Here is a 22,620-nt window from a genome sequence, read left to right on the forward strand (position 1 = left end):
CCAGTAAAGTTTATTTTAATTAAGTTGAGGTTAATCAGCTTCAAATTAAAAAGAAAGTTTTAACCAGAAATATTTATAACTGTGCACGGGATCACTAGTCATATGTGGAGCTGCAGAAATTTAATTAAGAGTTCAATTATTTTGAACGTGGCAATTAATTATATCCGTCTGTTTCTAACATTTTAGCATGCGATGGTTTCTGTTCTCTGTGCTCTTATGAGAGTGAAACTAAACAACGATAAATTACCACGTATGATCGGTTTCAGTACAGGGATTTCAATCGTTGAGCTATGAAAAAAAAGTCTAACAGTGAAAATAACTTAGAGTTGGCGGCTTAGTAGATATGATATGCAACTTTTTGATTTTATTACCATTTATCGTACTATTAACTAGTTTTCGAGCCAATGCACGCTCCTTATCAGATGAAGGTGTCACAGGAACATTATTTATTGAATCATGAGCAGCTGCTCTCTATGGTTGTGGTACTGGCGAAAATAACAAAAATTTAGGCATAAGTTAACGAAATTTGCACGAAACCATCTTTATGGTTTAGGGTATTTGCATTCCATCTTGGTAACCATAACTATCTTCCACATTTTGAATGAACTGATCGTCACAGATTGTAAAATACTTTCATTCAAAGTCACGCCCGGTTTCACGTCAATTGGAAACGCATTCTCAGGTGATAGAGACCCTATTTAACAACTCACAATGGACATTCAACTGCCATAGAGCCACTCCCCACAATTCACCTCAGGTTATAAACATACAGCGCGCTAAAAGCGGTAGTCCATAGTTAAAACGAAGAGGAAGGCATACAACCGTGCCACAAGCAGGATGATGGTTGAGCGAAAGGAGGCAAGGTAGTACTGACCGTTTTTTAGCGCGTTGTAGGTTTATAACTTGAGGTGAATTGTGGGGAGTGGCTATAAGGCAGTTGAATGTCCATAGTGAGTTGTTAAGCAGGGTCTCTATCACCGGAGCATGCTTCTTCAACTGACGCTAAACGAGCAGTGACTTCTAGTAAAAGTATTTTACAGCCAGTGCAGATCATTTCATTCAAAATGTGGAAATTTGACTATGATTTCCCGCAGTTTATAACATGACAACTTCATTTCGATAACGTACATTTTAGTCAGCTTACAAACACAATAACAGACACAGACACACACACACACACACACACACACACACACACACAGAGAGAGAGAGAGAGAGAGAGAGCCAGTAAACACAGCAAACGAACACTGAACGTAAATATAAAGTATGAGGATGCTAGATGATGCACTCTGCCACATCGCGATATCTGACATGAGATGCATTTAAATATTTTGAGTATTTAGAAGGATCGCTAATGGGCGAAGGTGAACATTGAAAGCTGTAGGAAGTGTGTTCATAAGGTGGCAGTATACTTGTAATTCTCTTGTGTATGGTTCCGAGTCATGGACAGTAACAAAAAAGGAAAAATTACCTACACAAGCAGCATAGAGGAAGTTCATGGGATTTGTAAGAGACTGAAATAAAATTGATAAAATAAGGAATGAAACAATAAAATCAGATTTAAAACTGTCTTCAGTTAATGAGAAGTTAGAAGAGCAGAGAATGACATGGGAGGATCATGTTGACAGAATAACAGAAAACAGAGTGAATGAATTATCAACCGGCTAGGTAGATCTTGTTAGAGATGGATGGATGGATGGATGATAGAGAGCGTAACAGGTGACTACAACACCTAATCGTTGAACGTAGGTTACAGATAGAAATTTATTACATAAATAACTGGCCCAATATATAGTATGGAATTTAAAAAACCGAATGGTTACATATCATTCTTATATTAACATTCAATTTCAATCAGAATTGTATCCACAATGAATATAATGTAACTTTCAGTTATCAAGTTCCAGTAGCCTAATTCCGATAGTTAATAAAAACGTGTGCAACGGGGTCGAACTACGTGTTAATTTTGTGAAGGTTCATCCTTCTTGTGGGCGTGTAATAGTGGCTGACAATATAAATAATGGAGATGGAACACCACAGTCGTATTTCCAAAGTATTTATTACTCTGACAACTAGTTTCAATGCTAGATTTGAGTCATCTTAAAGTCCTACTATTTACCAAATAGGTACTGTCATTCATTGGCTCGAGTATAGTACGATCCATTCGGTATCCAGGCGCTCATCGTATGCACTCCTGATGAACACCGGTCCCCCTAGTTACAGAATGGGTCCTATGATACAAGGGCCGATGACTGGAAGTACAGGGTGACACACGGGAGACGGACAGTTTTGAACTGCGTAGTACTGAGGGCGCGGTGGTGGGAAGTGGTCGTGGTGGGGATAGTTCTGATCCACACAAGACGCCATTTCATTTACTCAGTCACTATGGGGCAGTGGGACTTGCAACGTCGAGTGTTTGTCTATGACAGTTTCGTGAAAAATGGAGAGTCTATTATCGCTACGCAGCAGTTGTTTCGTGTGCGGTTTAATGTCGACATGGAGCTGTTCCGAGCCGTAACACAATCCTCAGATGGGTGGAAAAGTTCAGATCAACTGGAAACATACTGGATAAGAAGCATCCTGGCCCTAGATGCAGAGTAATGACACCAGAAAATGTTGAAAGGGCAAGGCAAGCGGCAGTCAAAAGCCCAGGACGGTCATGTAGACGTCATGCTAGTGAGTTACGAATCAATCGTGGATGGGTTGATGAATTTTGCATTTTTTTTTTTTTTTGGTCATCAGTCTACTGACTGGTTTGATGCGGCCCACCACGAATTCCTTTCCTGTGCTAACCTCTTCATCTCAGAGTAGCACTTGCAACCTACGTCCTCAATTATTTGCTTGACGTATTCCAATCTCTGTCTTCCTCTGCAGTTTTTGCCCTCTACTGCTCCCTCTAGTAGCATGGAAGTCATTCCCTCATGTCTTAGCAGATGTCCTATCATCCTGTCCCTTCTCCTTATCAGTGTTTTCCACATATTCCTTTCCTCTCCGATTCTGCATAGAACCTCCTCATTCCATACCTTATCAGTCCACCTAATTTTCAACATTTGTCTATAGCACCACATCTCAAATGCTTCGATTCTCTTCTGTACCGGTTTTCCCACAGTCCATGTTTCACTACCATACAATGCTGTACTCCAGACGTACATCCTCAGAAATTTCTTCCTCAAATTAAGGCCGGTATTTGATATTAGTAGACTTCTCTTGGCCAGAAATGCCTTTTTTGCCATAGCGAGTCTGCTTTTGATGTCCTCCTTGCACCGTCCGTCATTGGTTATTTTACTGCCCAGGTAGCTGAATTCCTTAACTTCATCGACTTCGTGACCATCAATCCTGATGTTAAGTTTCTCGCTGTTCTCATTTCTGCTACTTCTCATTATCATCGTCTTTCTCCGATTTACTCTCAAACCGTACTGTGTACTCATTAGACTGTTCATTCCGTTCAGCAGATCATCTAATTCTTCTTCACTTTCACTCAGGATAGCAATGTCATCAGCGAATCGTATCATTAATATGCTTTCACCATGTATTTTAATTCCACTCCTGAACCTTTCTTTTATTTCCATCATTGCTTCCTCGATGTACAGATTGAAGAGTAGGGGCGAAAGGCTACAGCCTTGTCTTACACCCTTCTTAATACGAGCACTTCGTTCTTGATCGTCCACTCTTATTATTCCCTCTTAGTTGTTGTACATATTGTATATGACCCGTCTATCCCTATAGCTTACCCCTACTTTTTTCAGAATCTCGAACAGCTTGCACCATTTTATATTGTCGAACGCTTTTTCCAGGTCGACAAATCCTATGAAAGTGTCTCGATTTTTCTTTAGCCTTGCTTCTATTATTAGCCATAACGTCAGAATTGCGTCTCTCGTCCCTTTACTTTTCCTAAAGCCAAACTGATCGTCACCTAGCGCATTCTCAAATTTCTTTTTCATTCTTCTATATATTATTCTTGTAAGCAGCTTCGATGTATGAGCTGTTAAGCTGATTGTGCGATAATTCTCGCACTTGTCAGCTCTTGCCGTCTTCGGAATTGTGTGGATGATGCTTTTCCGAAAGTCAGATGGTATATCGCCAGACTCATATATTCTACACACCAACGTGAATAGTCGTTTTGTTGCCACTTCCCCCAATGATTTTAGAAATTCTGATGAAATGTTATCTATCCCTTCTGCCTTATTTGACCGTAAGTCCTCCAAAGCTTTTTTAAATTCCGATTCTAATACTGGATCTCCTATCTCTTCTAAATCGATTCCTGTTTCTTCTTCTATCACATCAGACAAATCTTCACCCTCATAGAGGCTTTCAATGTATTCTTTCCACCTATCTGCTCTCTCCTCTGCATTTAACAGTGGAATTTCCGTTGCACTCTTAATGTTACCACCGTTGCTTTTAATGTCACCAAAGGTTGTTTTGACTTTCCTGTATGCTGAGTCTGTCCTTCCGACAATCATATCTTTTTCAATGTCTTCACATTTTTCCTGCAGCCATTTCGTCTTAGCTTCCCTACACTTCCTATTTATTTCATTCCTCAGCGACTTGTATTTCTGTATTCCTGATTTTCCCGGAACATGTTTGTACTTCCTCCTTTCATCAATCAACTGAAGTATTTCTTCTGTTACCCATGGTTTCTTCGCAGCTACCTTCTTTGTACCTATGTTTTCCTTCCCAACTTCTGTGATGGCCCTTTTTAGAGATGTCCATTCCTCTTCAACTGTACTGCCTACTGCGCTATTCCTTATTGCTGTATCTATAGCGTTAGAGAACTTCAAACGTATCTCTTTATTTTGCATAAAGAGTTAAAATTCCATCCCTACAAAATGCTCACTGTTCAGCAACTTAAGGAAACTCATTTTGCTGTACGAGAAGACTTCGCTTACAGAATGCAAGTGATTTTGGGATCGAATGAAAATGAAATTTTATTGATGAGCCATTAAGGTCATTTTCATTTAAACGGGACCGTGAATAAGCAAAACCTACGTTACTGGGCTCCAGAGCATCCACACCTTATCCACCAGCGTCCTCTACACTCAGACAAAGTAACAGTCTGGTGTGCTCTTGTCTCTGTTGGCATTATTGGACCTTATTTTTTTTTTTACGGGGCCACAGTTACTGTTAATTCGGTTCGTTACATTCGTATGCTTGAAACATTCTTGAAACCAGAACTAAGAAGACGACGAATCCCTTTAAAACGCGTTTGGTTCCAGCAGGATGGGGCAATATCGCACACCGCAAACACTTCAATGACAGTTCTTAGACGCATGTTTTCTGGCCGGATTATCTCACGTTTTGGCGATGTTCCTTGGCCTCCCAGGTCTGCGGACTTGTCAGCATGTGATTTTTTTCTGTGGAAGTACCTTAAGAACTGTGGCTATAACCACAAACCACGAAATTTGGACGAGTTTAAGAATCCAATCATTCAAGAAATTGCTGCCATTCCTGCAGTCCGTGTGATGGAGGATTTTGAGAAGAGACTTGAGTCCTGCATTCGAAATGATGGACATCGCCTTGACGACATTATTTTTCACAAATAACTTTGTTAACTAAAATGGCAAATAATGAGCTTAGATTTTGTGTAAACGCAATAATTTTAAAGTTGGCTGAGTATTATTTCATTAAAAACCGTCCGTCTCCAGTGTGTCACCCTGTACTTATTTGATTAATAGTAAGACCTGAAGATGACGCAAATGTAGCGTTGAAAATAGTAGTCTGAGTAATAAACACTTTGAAAATATGGCGTTGGCGTTCCATTTCCATTAATTATGCGTTAATTAGTGCTGCATATCAACTGTGATAGGCCTGACTACCATTCATTTTATGGCACTTGACAAAGACAGGAAATCACGTGCACAAACTTGAATGAACCAGGTGAGTTTTGCGAAAGGTGGTGGCAGCGGGCTGCGGCTGCGAGGGACTGACCTGCGCTGGGAGAGGTGTTGGCCGCCTTCACGTCCATGGCGTCGGCCCCATGGTAGCGCTGCTGCAGCGAGCTGGGCGTGCAGCCCATGCCCTCACATGCCACGCCGGCCGGCGCGCCTCCCTCAGTGTGTCGTGCTCATCGCACGCCTGCAAAAACACAAGCAGACAGAGGGTGGCCGGTCAGTCATCCGCTAATGCAACCACGACAAGTGCGGGAATAATCATCGCGCATCAGCTTAACGGGTCATCCGAGTTGCTGACAAGAATAACATACAGCAGAACTGAAAAAAATGGGGATGTGTTAGATGACGATCATTTTCGCTTTAGGAAAGGTATAGGCACCAGAGGGGCAGTTCTGACGTTACGGTTCTAGCAGTACCACCACTTGCAAAGTAGGTTAGAAATCAGATTAATAATGTTGCTCACGCAGCATATGTTCGCTTTGTCGGGAAACAACAAAGTTATTGACTGTCGATGGTATCGTCAGAATGGAAATAATGAAGTCACTGTAAAAAAAGTCATTAATTTTGGCACTTATCTTGAATGGATTCCCACGTAGGTTTCGTCGAAGTTGTTATGGCTCATCTTGATGATTCTAGGGTGATTCCACTTTGACTGCTAGAAGGTCCGGATCTGTATTTTAGCAATATTTGAAGACCTAACAAACGCGTTTTTCAGGAAATTCTTAATGATCAAACAATCCCAGATCAGAACAATGGTATGGTAGAAATAATTTTTGACTTGGTGTTCACGATCCACATTTTTATTAAACTTCTTGTAAATTCTCATATACTTCTTCTTAATTGTCACATCTTTAAGAAAACAGTTTTGTATCATTCTTCATATATTTAATTTCCACTTTAACCAAACACAAGACTTGACTGTTCTTTTACAAAACGAAACAACAACTTAACTTCTGCAAATTGAAACAAAGACTGCTCTGTGCGCATTCGCGCCAAAACGGTTACAAGTAAGTCAAAGATTATGACAGTCTCACAGAAATGAATACACACAAGAACCATATCACTGTAATATATCGATACATCGGAGTACCTATACATTAATAAAACCAAATGTGAATATTGTCACAGAATATGTCTGTTACTTGGCAGAAAAGTAGTACGATATTACTGGGGTTGGAGTGCCGTAATGGTCACGTAAATAAAGAACCATTACACGGTTCATAATGGAAGCAAGACTAAAGAAAATACACGTTCATAGAATTTGCCGTCGTAGAAAAAGACCTCGACAGTGTCAAATGGAGCAAGATGTTCTAAACTCTGAGAAAAAACAAAAGTAATCTATAGGGAAACGCTGTGTCGTCCGAATAAGGGACAGCCACGGCAAAAGCACCACAGACGCAAAGATGCGAGCTGGTGCCAGTACCGTAGAGAGTCGCCACTTGCACGAGTTCCACCAGCGCCACAGGCGGCGCTGATGATGAAGAACTCGATCTCGCCCCGGCCAGTTGTCGGCCGAGTACAATCCGCCATTGACCGGACGACAACGGACAGGAACCTACTCGGAATGTAGAAGAGCAACTCTAGCCCACTTGGTTATACGTATACCATCGACCGGGGCTGACAGACAGGGAAGGTTGTTTAGTGAACTCTTAGAAGTAGTAAATTGCATTTGCTATGAACTGTGAAGTTTATTTGCACTTAGCTGTTGTGGGCCTTTTTTGTTATATTACAAGCAGTGTTGCAGACTTCATTATTCAACAAGTCACAAAGATAAGTGAATCTTTTTAACTCATTTGTGACTTCGTTACTAATTTGTTGGGAGTATTTTAGAACCTTCGTTGTCCTATCCTGTTACCTGACCCTGAGGCATAGCTGTGTAATAGTGACTGGGAGGAATTGTCTTAGCGGTGTACTGTGCCCGAAGCTATTTCACGAACTCACAAACTCGGCCTACCGCAACAACAGTGGCAACTCGGCTTCCGCAGCAGTAGCGACGAGATCGTTACAAAACTGGCGACGAGGGTTTACAAAAGGAAAGACGGGTAACATACAGTATGATACAAGAGCCAAGATGGAATAGTAAGAAAGGACGACCAAGAACGAAGCGCTCGGATTAAAAAGGGTATAAGACAGGGATGTAGTCTTTCACTCCTACTGTTCAGTCCGTACATTGAAAAAGCAATGATGGAAATAAAAGAAATGTTCAGGAGAGGAATTAAAATTTAAGGTGAAAGGATATCAATGTTACGATTCGTTGATGACATTGCTGTCCTGAGTGAAAGTGAAGAAGTATGGCGTGATGTCTTGAATGGATTGAACAGTCTAATGAGTACAGAATATGGACTGAGAGTAAATGGAAGGATGACGAAAGTAATGAGAAGTAGCAGAGTTGAGAACAGAGAGAAAATTGACAACGGGATTGATGGTCATGAAGTAGATAAAGTTAAGGTATTCTGCTACCCGGGCAGCAAAATAACCCACGGCGGACGGAACAAAGAGGACATCAACAGCAGGCCAGCGCTGGCAAAGGAGGCATTCCTGGGCATGTGAAGTCTATTTTTATCAAACATACGTCTTAATTTGAGGAAGAAATTTCTGAGAATCTACGTTTGGAGCACATCACTGTATTGTAGTGAAACAAGAATTGTGGGAAAACCGGAACACAAGAGAATCGAAGCGTTTGAGATGTCGTGCCCCAGACGAATGTTGAAAATTGGGTGGACTGATAAGGTAAAGAATGATGAGGTTCTCTGGACAGTTGTCGAGGAAAGAAATATGTGGACAGGATGATAGGACATCTGTTAAGACGTCAGGGAATAACTCCAAAGTTACTACAGGGGGCTGTAGAGGGTAAAAACTTTAGAGGAAGACAGAAATTCGAATACATCGAACAAATAATTGAGGGTGTGGGTTGCAAGTGCTACTGTGAGATGAAGAGGTTGGAAACATTTGTGGCCGGCTGCATCAAACTGTCATCGGACTGATAATATAAAAGGGACATATTCGCACAACAGCCAGATTATTACGTCCAGAAATGATGATGTCCATAAGTTAATAAATCAGGAAAAAATGCAAGGCAGGGCGATAATGGGTGCAATACAACCTAGTGACGAATGACTCAGTGATCCAGCTAAGAGGCACCCTGGAAAATCGACCGTGGGTGACACCTGCGACATCATTGCACAGAAAGTGAGCGCGAATGTGGACGTGGGTGTGATATGTTTCCTACATCTACATCTACGTGCTTACTCTGCTATTCACAATTAAGTGCCTGGCAGAGGGTTCAATGAATAATTGTAGAGTCGTAACGTGGAATTTCACGTTGCGGAGCATTTCTGAGTGAACTGAAGAATACAGTGCACCGCATTTTGTCAACGTGCAGAGAAATGTGAATCAATACGATGCAAACTTTCCTTTACACGTCACTGGCCGGACCGAGCAGCCACACTATATCGAATTTACTAATTTTTCATCTTAACTAGTACACTACGAACATATGCGGTTTCAAGACAACGGCACGTTGAAGATGTATGAAAAATGTGTCATTTTTGGTACTATTTACTATAAAAAAAAGGAATAATTGATAAGCCTCAACACTACAACCGCTGTCCACCACGATATTCAATGCCGGTTGATAGCGCTGTGGTCACGTGACTCAGACGTAGTAATGGATGTACGTAAGCGAAGCACAGGCGAACGGGGAATCACTCTAGCGACAATAAGGGCCGCAAATGGTGAATCACCGACATAACAGTCTCTAACAAAGGGCAATTTAACATATATGGATAAAAAAATCCTAGGTCAAGATCGCGAAAATTCATTTTTTGATCACTTGTTTCAGCTCATTGACAAGCCATCATTAAAACTTTTACTATTTGATTCAGGCAACACACATCGTCATAATAAACGTCACTATAAAGCCGAGCTTCTGATTAAGTTCAAAAGTTTAGGCACTTTCCTGTCTCCAGTTTAAAACCGATCCGCAGTGACAAACACGTGATAGTTAAGAGACTGTTCTGCATCTCTTAGCAGTGAAATGGTGTGTGACTGATAAGAAATGAGGTCAACTGGCTCCTTCACGTAACACGTGTTCTCTTCTCCGGACTGTGGCAACAACACAGTCGTGCGTGGCTCTCAGTTGACAGAACAAGAAGGAAAGTTGTACGAATTCCATGAACCATGAATCGTGTAATGTTGAATAATAGATCTAGGAAACTCCAACTGCTTTTTATGCAACCTATACCTTCTGGTGTACATTACGTAATAATAATATTTTGGGAAATAAGGGTATTGCAAATTATTCTTTTTGCTGAGATGCTGACCTGTTATTGCTATAGACTAACGTTAATTTCATTCAAGTTATTTGCATGGTCTCAAGCATTCTTACAATAACGAAACTAATAACAATGTGTCGCGCTATTACCTAACCTTCCATCTTCCACTCCACACACACCACGTATAACAAATCCGTTTCCCAGTCTCATACATAACCCTTACCTGGCTCTCATTCTCCGCACTATCTCGCTTCCCACAAATCCTCCATCTCCTTACGTGCAGCAGGTTAAATCATCTGCTATGAACAGGAATCAACTCATGAATACCACCGCACTGATGAACATATTTTATATAACTTTAACTGCCTCGGGCATGGATGTGTGTGATGTCGTTAGGTTATTTAGGTTTAAGTAGTTCTAAGTTCTAGGGGACTGATGACCTCAGATGTTAAGTACCATAGTGCTCAGAGCCATTTGAACCATAACTTTAACTCTATTTTCCATCTCATTCAATATTTTAAAGTAGTATCGTAGTTTTTAAAAATTCGTGTATGGCTAAAGAGCGCTGTGTGACAGCTTAAAAGGCGCCTCAGTGATAAGGGAAATGAAAAGTAAAGTGAATGGAACCTAATAAGTTGCTTAGTTTTTGTGTATTAACTGTACTTCGGAAACTTGTAAAATTTATTGCTTGGACTGTAAACCTATTTTGTGGTTCAAATGGTTCAAATGGCTCTGAGCACTATGCGACTTAACTTCTGAGGACATCAGTCGCCTAGAACTTAGAACTAATTAAACCTAACTAACCTAAGGACATCACACACATACATGCCCGAGGCAGGATTCGAACCTGCCACCGGAACGGTCGCTCGGCTCCAGACCATATTTTGTGTTTAGTAACGATTGTTTCTCAGTATATTCAATAGTATTTTGAAATTTACCATAAATACTACCTTAAATTAATTCAGTGTTTTTAGTAAAATCATTCATTAAGTATTTTAATTTGCAAATGAGAGGCTTAAGCAGCATTTGTGTTGCGACAATTTTCTGATCACACAATAATGAGCTAATTGCGGGCTTTAATTAACAAAATGTGGCACCTACACATACAGTGTAACCTCGTTGGAATTCGGACACCAAATTCAACGGCAGTACTTTACACCAATACTACTTTCATCACCCTATGCAATATATCCAACAATCTTTGAATTGCGACAAAACATCCTTTGTTTTGATATTCTGCTGCCAACTCGCAGTCAGTTGGTCGCCAGGCGTTTTAAATTATCGTCCTATGGTAGTAAACAACACGCCTTGGTCAGTGAAATGTTTAACATTTGCACAACAACCTCATAAAAGTTAATTGGGGCATATACTCCCATTATGCGTTTTAGTGTTGTCGCTCTCAAGTTATGCCCGATTATTAATGCGCGTGCTTCCACTACAGTGGCGTAAACAAGCGGAGAGCCTAGCATGTTGCCAGATTTCTAGTGTGGCTCAGAGAAGCTCGATGGGGAGCGCTTGCGCATACGATTAGCCGATTACATTGCATTAGCTGCGAACGGGATGTATCACGCTGGGATCTCTACTTCCAAACAATTCCACAACAAGAAACTTATCTGTTTACCCACCACGATGAAACTTACCTTCTTACCAAGGAAACGTTTACACTACTTCTCATGCACATTTATATTTGCGGTTTCAGATCTTTATTTAGTGGCCGCACGCAGTTCATTAGATCTCATATTGCAGTAACAAAACTAAATTAGATCAAAGAAAGAAGACATGAAATTCTTATAAGAAAGTTTCAGGGGATTTGAACAGTTATTAATTCAAATAAAACTCCAGAATTAATACTTTAAGTTCTTGATTTAGAGGTTGTATTATTTGACGTACTGCCACAACGGGGATCAACACAATGAAGCTCACACTTCGGTATCTATCGCCACCAAGCTACTGAGTCTAGGTCACATTTCAAAAAGTACAAGAATTTTACAGAGGGTATTAATGATAAGTTATAGTTTTATACTTTTTGTAAGTAACTAAAGAAGTTTCAAGTTAATTCGACGTGAGTATGCACGTGCGTTTACGCGCCAAAGCAACTTTCATTCAGCTTCGCATAAAAAATTTTCTCCATGTTTCTAAATCACAGTTCTACGAATCGGACAGTTATCCGACTTAGGATAGCTGAAAGAAAGCGAAAGAAGAGAATTAAAAAGGGTAGGCATGAGACTTTCCAGACATTCCAAAACGAGGATCAGAACAACTAAAGGGCTAACAGTTTGTGATAAAGGTGGAGTACAGAACGTGTGATTCCAAGTGATTAAATTTGTTGAAATTATGCATGTGATTTATGAGCACACAGGAGCTGATGTGTCATCTATAAATGGAAGACTGCTGCTTTTTACTGAATTACGGTGAGGAATGTGAACCATGACACACCTAATTGTTCTATGTCTTTCCTGTTTAACAAAGAACCGTACTCCTAAAATTATGCAGTATATTAAGCGTTGCGATTCAAGATGTCAAAATCGGCGACTATGAATAAATTTAAAATATTCATGTGCTAGTACGAATTTATTTGTATTTTTTAGAAATTCAAGCCAATTTGTCAACTAGTGGCGTCCATATTTAGTTTGGTTTATATTCGCGTAAGATAAAGAAAAACGCCGATACAAGTGAACGCAGAGAACGCATTATCAGCTGCAATCTACGTGCGTCGACGGATAGGGATACAAACAGTAACACGTGTACGTAACAACAATCAAGGACCGAGATTTATTCCTGTTATGCAACAAAAACCAACATTATTTATTTAGAAGTAAATTCTTAGGAGAAATTAACTGGAGAGCTGATGTCGTTAACCATTTGTTGTCCTGTCAGCCTACGTTGCGTGTAACATTATCTTAATAATCACTATTTTAGATCTGTCTATCACAAATGAACTCGCCATACGTGTTTTACCTTTATTATTTGCAAGGAATTTTCAGTGTGCTGCATTGTATACATACTTGTAGTTAAATCATTTTCCTTTACATTTTCGACATTATATGTTGACGTTATAAATACACTCCTGGAAATTGAAATAAGAACACCGTGAATTCATTGTCCCAGGAAGGGGAAACTTTATTGACACATTCCTGGGGTCAGATACATCACATGATCACACTGACAGAACCACAGGCACATAGACACAGGCAACAGAGCATGCACAATGTCGGCACTAGTACAGTGTATATCCACCTTTCGCAGCAATGCAGGCTGCTATTCTCCCATGGAGACGATCGTAGAGATGCTGGATGTAGTCCTGTGGAACGGCTTGCCATGCCATTTCCACCTGGCGCCTCAGTTGGACCAGCGTTCGTGCTGGACGTGCAGACCGCGTGAGACGACGCTTCATCCAGTCCCAAACATGCTCAATGGGGGACAGATCCGGAGATCTTGCTGGCCAGGGTAGTTGACTTACACCTTCTAGAGCACGTTGGGTGGCACGGGATACATGCGGACGTGCATTGTCCTGTTGGAACAGCAAGTTCCCTTGCCGGTCTAGGAATGGTAGAACGATGGGTTCGATGACGGTTTGGATGTACCGTGCACTATTCAGTGTCCCCTCGACGATCACCAGTGGTGTACGGCCAGTGCAGGAGATCGCTCCCCACACCATGATGCCGGGTGTTGGCCCTGTGTGCCTCGGTCGTATGCAGTCCTGATTGTGGCGCTCACCTGCACGGCGCCAAACACGCATACGACCATCATTGGCATCAAGGCAGAAGCGACTCTCATCGCTGAAGACGACACGTCTCCATTCGTCCCTCCATTCACGCCTGTCGCGACACCACTGGAGGCGGGCTGCACGATGTTGGGGCGTGAGCGGAAGACGGCCTAACGGTGTGCGGGACCGTAGCCCAGCTTCATGGAGACGGTTGCGAATGGTCCTCGCCGATACCCCAGGAGCAACAGTGTCCCTAATTTGCTGGGAAGTGGCGGTGCGGTCCCCTACGGCACTGCGTAGGATCCTACGGTCTTGGCGTGCATCCGTGCGTCGCTGCGGTCCGGTCCCAGGTCGACGGGCACGTGCACCTTCCGCCGACCACTGGCGACAACATCGATGTACTGTGGAGACCTCACGCCCCACGTGTTGAGCAATTCGGCGGTACGTCCACCCGGCCTCCCGCATGCCCACTATACGCCCTCGCTCAAAGTCCGTCAACTGCACATACGGTTCACGTCCACGCTGTCGCGGCATGCTACCAGTGTTAAAGACTGCGATGGAGCTCTGTATGCCACGGCAAACTGGCTGACACTGACGGAGGCGGTGCACAAATGCTGCGCAGCTAGCGCCATTCGACGGCCAACACCGCGGTTCCTGGTGTGTCCGCTGTGCCGTGCGTGTGATCATTGCTTGTACAGCCCTCTCGCAGTGTTCGGAGCAAGTATGGTGGGTCTGACACACCGGTGTCAATGTGTTCTTTTTTCCATTTCCAGGAGTGTAGTTCTGACATTTTCTGCTCATCTGTTATGTAGTGATAGTATGAAGTTCTACTTACAAATTTCATAGACGCTAGTCTACAGGTGTTCCTTTTCCTGTTCTGCAGCTGTTCTGATTCTTGTCGTACAAAATTTCGTTTTGACAACACTAGGAATGAAGCACTTTCAAAAAATGCTTTGTTTAATTTTTTATTTATTATTTTTCCTCTTTTGATGCGGATGTTTGTTTCAGTATGATTAGGCGATTATGCAAACTTTTTTCTTGATTTTTGTTATTTTATTGGTCTTCCCCTTTCTAGTGTGTGTGTGTGTGTGTGTGTGTGTGTGTGTGTGTGTGTGTGTGTTTGTGTTTTAACTTGGTTGTATGAAAGGGATTTTTATTCATTTAATTACTATTTCATATCTTTTTTTTTAAGTTTAGCAGGGAGTTTTGTTGATGTGTGTCTCATCATTTATGACTTGTTTGTTCTCTGCTATGGCTTTCTGGATGTGATAGTGTGCCTGCATTGATTGAGGACATTTTTCCTAACGATTTCCGTACATTGTTCTAAGTTGGTCGGATGGTAGTTATGGTGTTTCAAGAGTTCTGAAAATGTGGAATAGTTTGTTTTATATTTCCTACATCTGATGTGTTCTTTGCACTACGTTTTAAAATTTCTGGATGCCATCACTAAGTACACTGTATCACAGCTTTGACATTTAATTTTGTATATTCCTGAATTTGTTCGCCTTGATTTTTGATTGGCTTTCTTTTGGGAGAGTTTGCACAATTTTATGTGCTACATGGAGGCCCTACTTCTTTAATATTGTTTGCCACTCTGTGTGTTAATTCGTGTGGTCGCGCACGCGCGCACACGTCTGTGTGTGTGTGTGTGTGTGTGTGTGTGTGTGTGTGTGTGTTTGTTGGTTTCAGGCTTGTGTGTGTTTCCTTGCATTCTGCATATGTTGGATGTGTTCTTTTTGTTTTGTATTTGTATTTTAATTTTTTGATTGAGTCTGTGTATTACACGTGTGTTACACCCAGTGTTCATACTTTTTGCGTGACTGTATTCATTTGTTTTTCATGGGTTCTCTTATTTCGTGGGTCCATGTTTATTGTATATGACGTATGTCTTGTGAATACAGGTTCTGGATGTGGGGATGACTGGATGTAGAATATATTACTGTATCTGTGGCTTTGATTGTCTATAAATGTTAAGAACATGTTTGCCACTTTCGTTTTGCTATTGTTATGTCAAGAAAATTTATTTGGTTTTCTTTTTCAGATGTAGACTTTATCATCTGATGTGCTTCATATCTAAGTGAAGTTCATCTATCTTGTCATTTGGCTCATCTACCACACAAATAATGTCTTCCACATATTGGTACCAATATATGATTTTGAATGTATCAACGGTAGCTGTCTTTCGAGATATCTGCTTTTCTAAATGACTGTTAAAATTTTTGACTTAGGTTCCTGATATTGGGGATCCAATGGAAATAATTTTGTCCAGTAATCAATTTGAGTGTACTTTTTTTCTGTTATAGCTTCTGTATTGAGACTGCTGTGGATATGACATTTTTTGTCTATGATCTCCGTTGTTTCACTGATAGAGACGGATGTGTACATGTTTTCTGTGTTGAATGAAATCAGTGATGCTGTGTGTGATATCTCTGTGTTCTGTATCTGTTCTATTAGGTGGACTCTGTTTGTCTCTGCCTTATCATTTTCTGTTCTATAATGTTTCGTGACTATTTTTTGGATGTGTTTGGTCATGTGGTATATTGTGGTTTTGCTTGAATTTGTAACTGGTCTCATTGGTGTGTTATATTTGAATACTTTAAGTTGGCTGCAGTGTGTCTATCACTGTTTATGGGTTCTTCTGTTTTACTTAGTGTGTCTGTTCATCAGTACAGCATGTTTGAAGTTTTTAATTTTTTTCATGTTTGCTTAAAATAGTGCGTATGGGTCTGAAATCAGTATTTGTACAGTGTTGGCTATTATGTACTCCATCGTTTTCGTGATTTATTGTTCTTTGTTCACGAGTACTTTTATATTATCTTTGTCTAACTTAGTTGTTATAGTCTCTGCATATGTGTACTACCAATCTATACAGACAAGCCTAAGTGATACTGCAGTGACAAAAATGGGTTAAAAAGGGTCTGAACTTGCCTGAAAAGAACATATAACTACCGATAATGTTAAGTTTGAGTAGATTTTCCAAGTATTCACTGTACATGCATAAGGAAGTATGCGGTAAGTTGCAGTTAATATTCCCCGTCTTACTGTGGCATTTGCAACTCACTTTCTGTATGGTAATAATTGTTTGAAACGACAGTCGACGTCCCTCCAGCTCATCTGGGTAGAAAATCTGTGTTTGTTTTCGCTTGATAACGCAGGGGAAATATCATCTCTCGGTCCTATTATCCTAAATGGTTGTGTTCTGAATGCTCTAATTGAACTTGTTCAGGCAGCGATCACAAGAAGCAAATCTCGAATGCCACATGGATGCCCATGGCGAGATCTTAGCAAAGGAACCATTACAGAGTGTTAAACTGCGTATCAGTATCATATAGTTAACAAACGAATCTATATATTGTGTTAGGATTCATAGACGAATGCGAATCATTAATACAGGAGCATCACATAACTGGCCACAGACCTCAACAACCGATAAACTGCAGTGGAAAATAAATTACTACGCCAGAAACTGCGGTGATGTTTGCGCACTGTACTGTCACGCACGGTACGAATGTGTTCCAAAAACCCGCGCACAAAAATGCAATTTTTCAGGCGGTCGTATCTTGGGGCCTGTTGGTCACAAAGATAAAAGGTTAAGTGTTTTGGATAACCCTTACTTTAGCGACCGTTTGTATACCCATCGGAGGAACGAGGATACTGTTGCTATTCTACAGTGCAGGTTCAAAATGTAAACATTACACGCTTCCTCCAGTCTATGGAAATTGAGCAAATCAGCTGGTTCTTTAACATTATGTGTGGTTTATGGCGGAACTTACGCAGCTTGTATAAGCTTCATGGGTGGTTTCTGAGAAGATTCCAAAAAAAAACATGATTTTTGGGTACGGATGGTAACAATTATGGGAATGGCCATTCCATAATACCTATTCATGGCAGATGAGTCGAAATTTTTAACATATATTCTGAACTCTCTAGGAGTTTTGAAACTTATTTCGATATCATTATTCACTACCGAAATCCGGAGGTTCAATGTTACTGTACTTATACACATGCAATATGCACATAACATCTGGTCTGAAGCGTAAAAGTAATTTTCATTGACGTAGTGAACACATGGAAAGAATTCTAGAATCATTGGAAGAGAACCAAGGTCAGCGAACTATGTTTTCAGTCCGCGTTTTTTCTCCGAGAAAACTTTATGATGCGTTGTCTTTGTATAACAAGCACTTCATACTTACGCAGACACGCCTAAAGTGGTTCTGCAGTGATAAAAAATAGTCACTGCTTAGTTATCTCCACGACCCCTTTCAAAGGGTTAAATCTCCATCATCAGATGGTTTTCCATTTGTTAGTATGACATTTTTGTGTGTGTGTTTTGTTACGATTTTTTTTGGAGGAGCTTAGAGCACTGTCTAATGGAGAAACAAAACACTATTTCAGAACATGGTTTTTGGTTTCTTCTGACAAAAAACCAAACGTGTAAGTGAAAGAGAGTACCTCCAGTGGTCACAGGTTCCTTTCACCGTCGTAACACATCACATGTATACTGTCATATTTTGTAAAAAAAAATATGGCGTCTGGAAACTATTAGGTGCAAGGATCGTATTGCAGAGGAGAAAACATTATCACAAAGTACAAAGAATATACATCATAACATCATTATTACAGAATAAATTTTAAACGATTTTGGAGACGTTTGTTTTGAGGTGTCGAATACATGTGTTAGAATAAATATTTCAGTTGGTATATAAATCCGATTTTGACAAGTTAATATAGATTAAACTTCATACTCGTTTATACAATCAGGTGAAATGTTAAAAACTTTAAGTACAATAATCATGTTGGTTACAGTGGTAAAATTATACACAAATAACAATTTTGGTTGGGATTCACAGAAAGAAATAAAGACTGGAGGCAGAGAGAGAGGAAGAGAAAGAGAAAGTGAGAGGGGGAGAGGGAGTGTAAAAAATGATTCTATGACAGCAAACTTTACAAAGCAAGGGGTCTTATGATTATAGGTGTTACACGTAATAACTGACTAAAGGGTGGGGTAATACATTGGTTAACGCTTTAAAATATGCAGGTGGATGTACAGTTTGTGCCAGTAGTTGATGTACATATAGTTTCAAGCTGACAAGGGGTACAAGCTGTTGGTGTGACGATATATTTGTAAATGAGCTAAATCTCTTGTACATTTGGGGGCTATCATGGCAACGTAACTACATATTTATGGTAAACATTAGGGTGTGTGTGTGTGTGTGTGTGTGTGTGTGTGTGTGTGTGTGTGTGGGTGGGTGGGTGGGAGGGTGGGTGGGTGTTCTCGCGCCCTGCAATTTTAATAATGTAGGCAGCTGCTAAAAACAGAGATGATACTATTGTAAATATTGTCATTTAAGATGGATTCAGGTTGCTTCGTTTGATGTTTGTATATTTGAAGTGTTTCAAGGAAGTCTTGTTTTTTGCCATTTGTTTGGATGTTTAGGGTGCTGATACTTGTGTTGTTAACATGGTGTTTTGTTCCGTGCAGGTGTGTGGCTATTGCTGATGTGTGGTATTTTTTGTTTTTTAGTGCTGCCATGTGTTCTTTGAATCAAATCGCAAATGATCTACCTGTCGGGCCTATGTTCACAGTCACAGTCCAAACACCTGTGTGATGAAGTAGGTTTCGTGTGCTGATGTTGTAGGGTAACTTCTGTCGGATCTTGTTCTCTGTGGTAAAATATATGCTTATTCCTTTTTGTTTGAAGACATTGACAAACTGATATGAGATGTTACCTAGAAAGGGGATTCTATGGAATATGTTATTTTCTTTTTGTTTTTCATGTTGTGATTGCTTTGCCACTATTGAGTGTTTTAGGATGTCTACTATGGAGCTGTTATAACCATTTACAATAGCTGTTTGTTTTATTATTTTAGTTTCTTGTTCACATTTGTCTTCAGAGAGTGGTAGTTGGATAGCTCTATTGATCTTATACCGGAATGTCGCCATTTTGTGGGCTTTGTGGCGACAAGAGGAGTTGTGCATTGTAGTGTGTGTTGTGGTAGTGAATAAACAGTGACTGGTAACAGTAATTTTGTTTCATTTAATGTCAATAATAATAACGGTAAAACCTAACCCAAAATGTTCGCATTTAAAGATAAAACAGGCTAAAAAGTGTCTCAACATGCGTGGAAAGAAGTTAAAAAAGAGCTAAATTGATCTAAAACCAGAAAAACAGCAACTTTAGTAAAAAAATTATAACCTTTTTACTCTTTTAAGATACAAATCGTAACTGGGCATTTTCGATGAATTGCGATTGATGAGCAGATTACCCATAAAAGAAAGTGATGCAAACGATTGTGTGTTAACCTTACATATGCGCACTTATTTGTTATTTGTGTGTCGAAGTATGTAGCAGTATATAAATAAACAGTCAAAATTTTACAGACCTCTAGAATACGTTGTATTTAAGCGGCACACACAGCTGTAGCGTGGAGAAGAAGGGAGCCAGTGGCAAAATGCTCCTGTTGGAGCACAAAAAGCAAATATGTTCCTCCTTAAAAGACTTTGACAGAAAAAAGGGGAATCACCTGCCTCAGTCGTCATTTCGCCCTCCTCATCAAAAATGTTACCCTGCGAGCATAATAACGTTTTTTGTGCTGAAGGAGAGGAACAGAGAGACAGGGATGGTGGAAAAGAGAGGAGGCTGGACCAGTGAGACAGAAAGAGAGCAGAGACAGTTGTGGAGGGAGAGAGAAAGCGGCAGTGAACGAGAAAGAGAGATGGATGAAGACAGTGGCAGAGGGAGTCAGACAGAGAGTCAGTGGTCAATGAGAGACAATGGCAGTAAAAGAGAAAGAGAACTGGATGGGGACGGAAGCAGTGGAAGGAAAAGAGGGAGGAGAAAGTGGAAATGGAACATATTGATGAGAAGAGAGAATACACAGACTTAGAGGATCTGTGCCTCCCAGAATGCCAAACTTTAACACGTAGGTGAAGGGGAAGGATTATTCTGGACCGAAATTTTAATCAAGTAGATGTATGGGAATAATTAAGTTGAACCCCTCCAGAATTTCTGAGCTGTCGAAGTATGGTGAAGATAGTGGCTGTGGGAAAGAATGACAAAAGAGAGAGGAGACAGTGGCAGTGCGACATTCTGTAAATCAACGGGAGAAATAGGCGACAGTGGGAGAGAGATACCAATAAACATTTGCAGTGAGAGTAAGTTGCTGACCATGAAAGCTTGACTGTAAAATGAGACGGGACAAAAGTATTTAGGATATTCTCTGTTAGGGCGAATATGTTCACGTAGCAAAATTTTTGGTGAGGAATGTGCAATGAAGATTGAGACAAATGGTTCCCAATTTTTCTGTCACACTATTTTAAAGAGAAACATATTCACCATTTCTTGCGCTCAGACAGGAACACTTTTCCGTTGGTATGGAAATATACCCGACTGTCTTTTTCCCCTTGCCAACCAACTAACAGAGATGAAGATTTTGTCTGTACAACAACACAAGAGCACATGGAGGACGTTGGGGACGCACACACGTATCTTAATGATCGTCCGTCTTACTCAACATGAGTTACCATGATGTGCATGATACCTGCGTTTAGAAGTTGCCGATTGTACTCTATAAGCAAGCCCTTAATTGTAAATGTATCAACCGATACGTGACACTGAGTCGCCAAATGTCATAGGAAGGCAATGGATGTGATGTTAACAGCGAATCGCTCATCAGCTGCTCTGAACCTCCTGCCTCCTGCCCCCCCCCCCCCCCCTGCCAATTTTTGAGTCGTCAGTCAACTGGCTGGTTATGCAGCGGCCACGAATTGCTCTCATGTGGCGACCTCTTCATCCCACAGTAGCACTTGTAACATACGTTCTCAGTTATTTGTCGGATGTATTCCATACTCTGTGTTCCCCCACTTTTTTCTCTCTCTACAGTTCCCTCTAGTGCGAAGGAAGTTATTCCCTGATGTCTTAACACACGCCCTATCATCCTGTCCCTTCTTGAGAGTGTTTTCCTTACGTATCTTTCTTCGCCGATTATGCGAAGGACCTCCTCATTTCTTACGTTATCAGTCCACCTAACTTTTCTAAATCCCTCTACAGCATCGCAACTCAAACGCTTCTGTTCTCTTCTGATCCACTTTTCCTACTACCATACAGTTCTGCGCTCCGAATGCACATTCTCAGCAATCTCTTCCTGAAATTAACGACCATGTTTCAGACCTTTTATTGGGCGGGAGTGCCCTCTATGGTTGTGCTAGTCAGCTTTTTATCTTCACTTTCATTCGTTCGTCATGAGTTATTTTGCTTTCAAGGTAACAGAATTCCTTAAGCTCATATTGTTCGTGGTCACCGATTTTGATGTGAATTCGTTTCCGTTACTTCTTATTACTTTTGCCTTTTACGGTATTCTCTCAATCCATATTCTGTATTCATTAGATTGTTCATTCCATTTAGCAGGTCCTGTCATTCTTTTTTCCTTCACCAACGATACCAATGCCATCAGCGAATCTTATCATTGATATCCTTTCAACCTGGATTTTAATCCCCCTGTTGAACCTTCACTGATTTCCTTTGTCTTCGATGTATATATGGAACAGTATAGGCGAAAGACAGACACCCTTTTTAATTTAAGCATTTTGTCCGTGATCTTCCAATTTTATTTTTGTCTTTGTTCTTTGAACACACTGTATATTATCCGTCTTTCCCTATAGCTTACTCCTATTTTCCTCAGAATTTCGAACACCTTGCACCATTTTAAATTCTCGAACTCTTTTCCTAGGTCGATAAATTCCATGAACATG

At 40.7% G+C, this 22,620-nt stretch overlaps 1 protein-coding gene across 1 annotated transcript in view; it reads right to left on the reverse strand.

Annotated features, from left to right (window-relative positions):
* Positions 1–22,620, reverse strand: part of LOC124615911 (high affinity cAMP-specific and IBMX-insensitive 3',5'-cyclic phosphodiesterase 8A) — a 1,662,866-nt gene that overhangs the window by 1,108,574 nt on the left and 531,672 nt on the right. The window contains exon 2 of the mRNA XM_047144089.1: positions 5,926–6,072. Within this exon, the coding sequence (XP_047000045.1) occupies positions 5,926–6,013 (88 nt within the window). The 5' untranslated portion in view covers positions 6,014–6,072. The remainder of the gene's footprint in view (positions 1–5,925; positions 6,073–22,620) is intronic.

Source organism: Schistocerca americana, chromosome 5, assembly GCF_021461395.2.
Source record: "Schistocerca americana isolate TAMUIC-IGC-003095 chromosome 5, iqSchAmer2.1, whole genome shotgun sequence".
NCBI classification, from domain to species: Eukaryota; Metazoa; Arthropoda; class Insecta; order Orthoptera; family Acrididae; genus Schistocerca; species Schistocerca americana.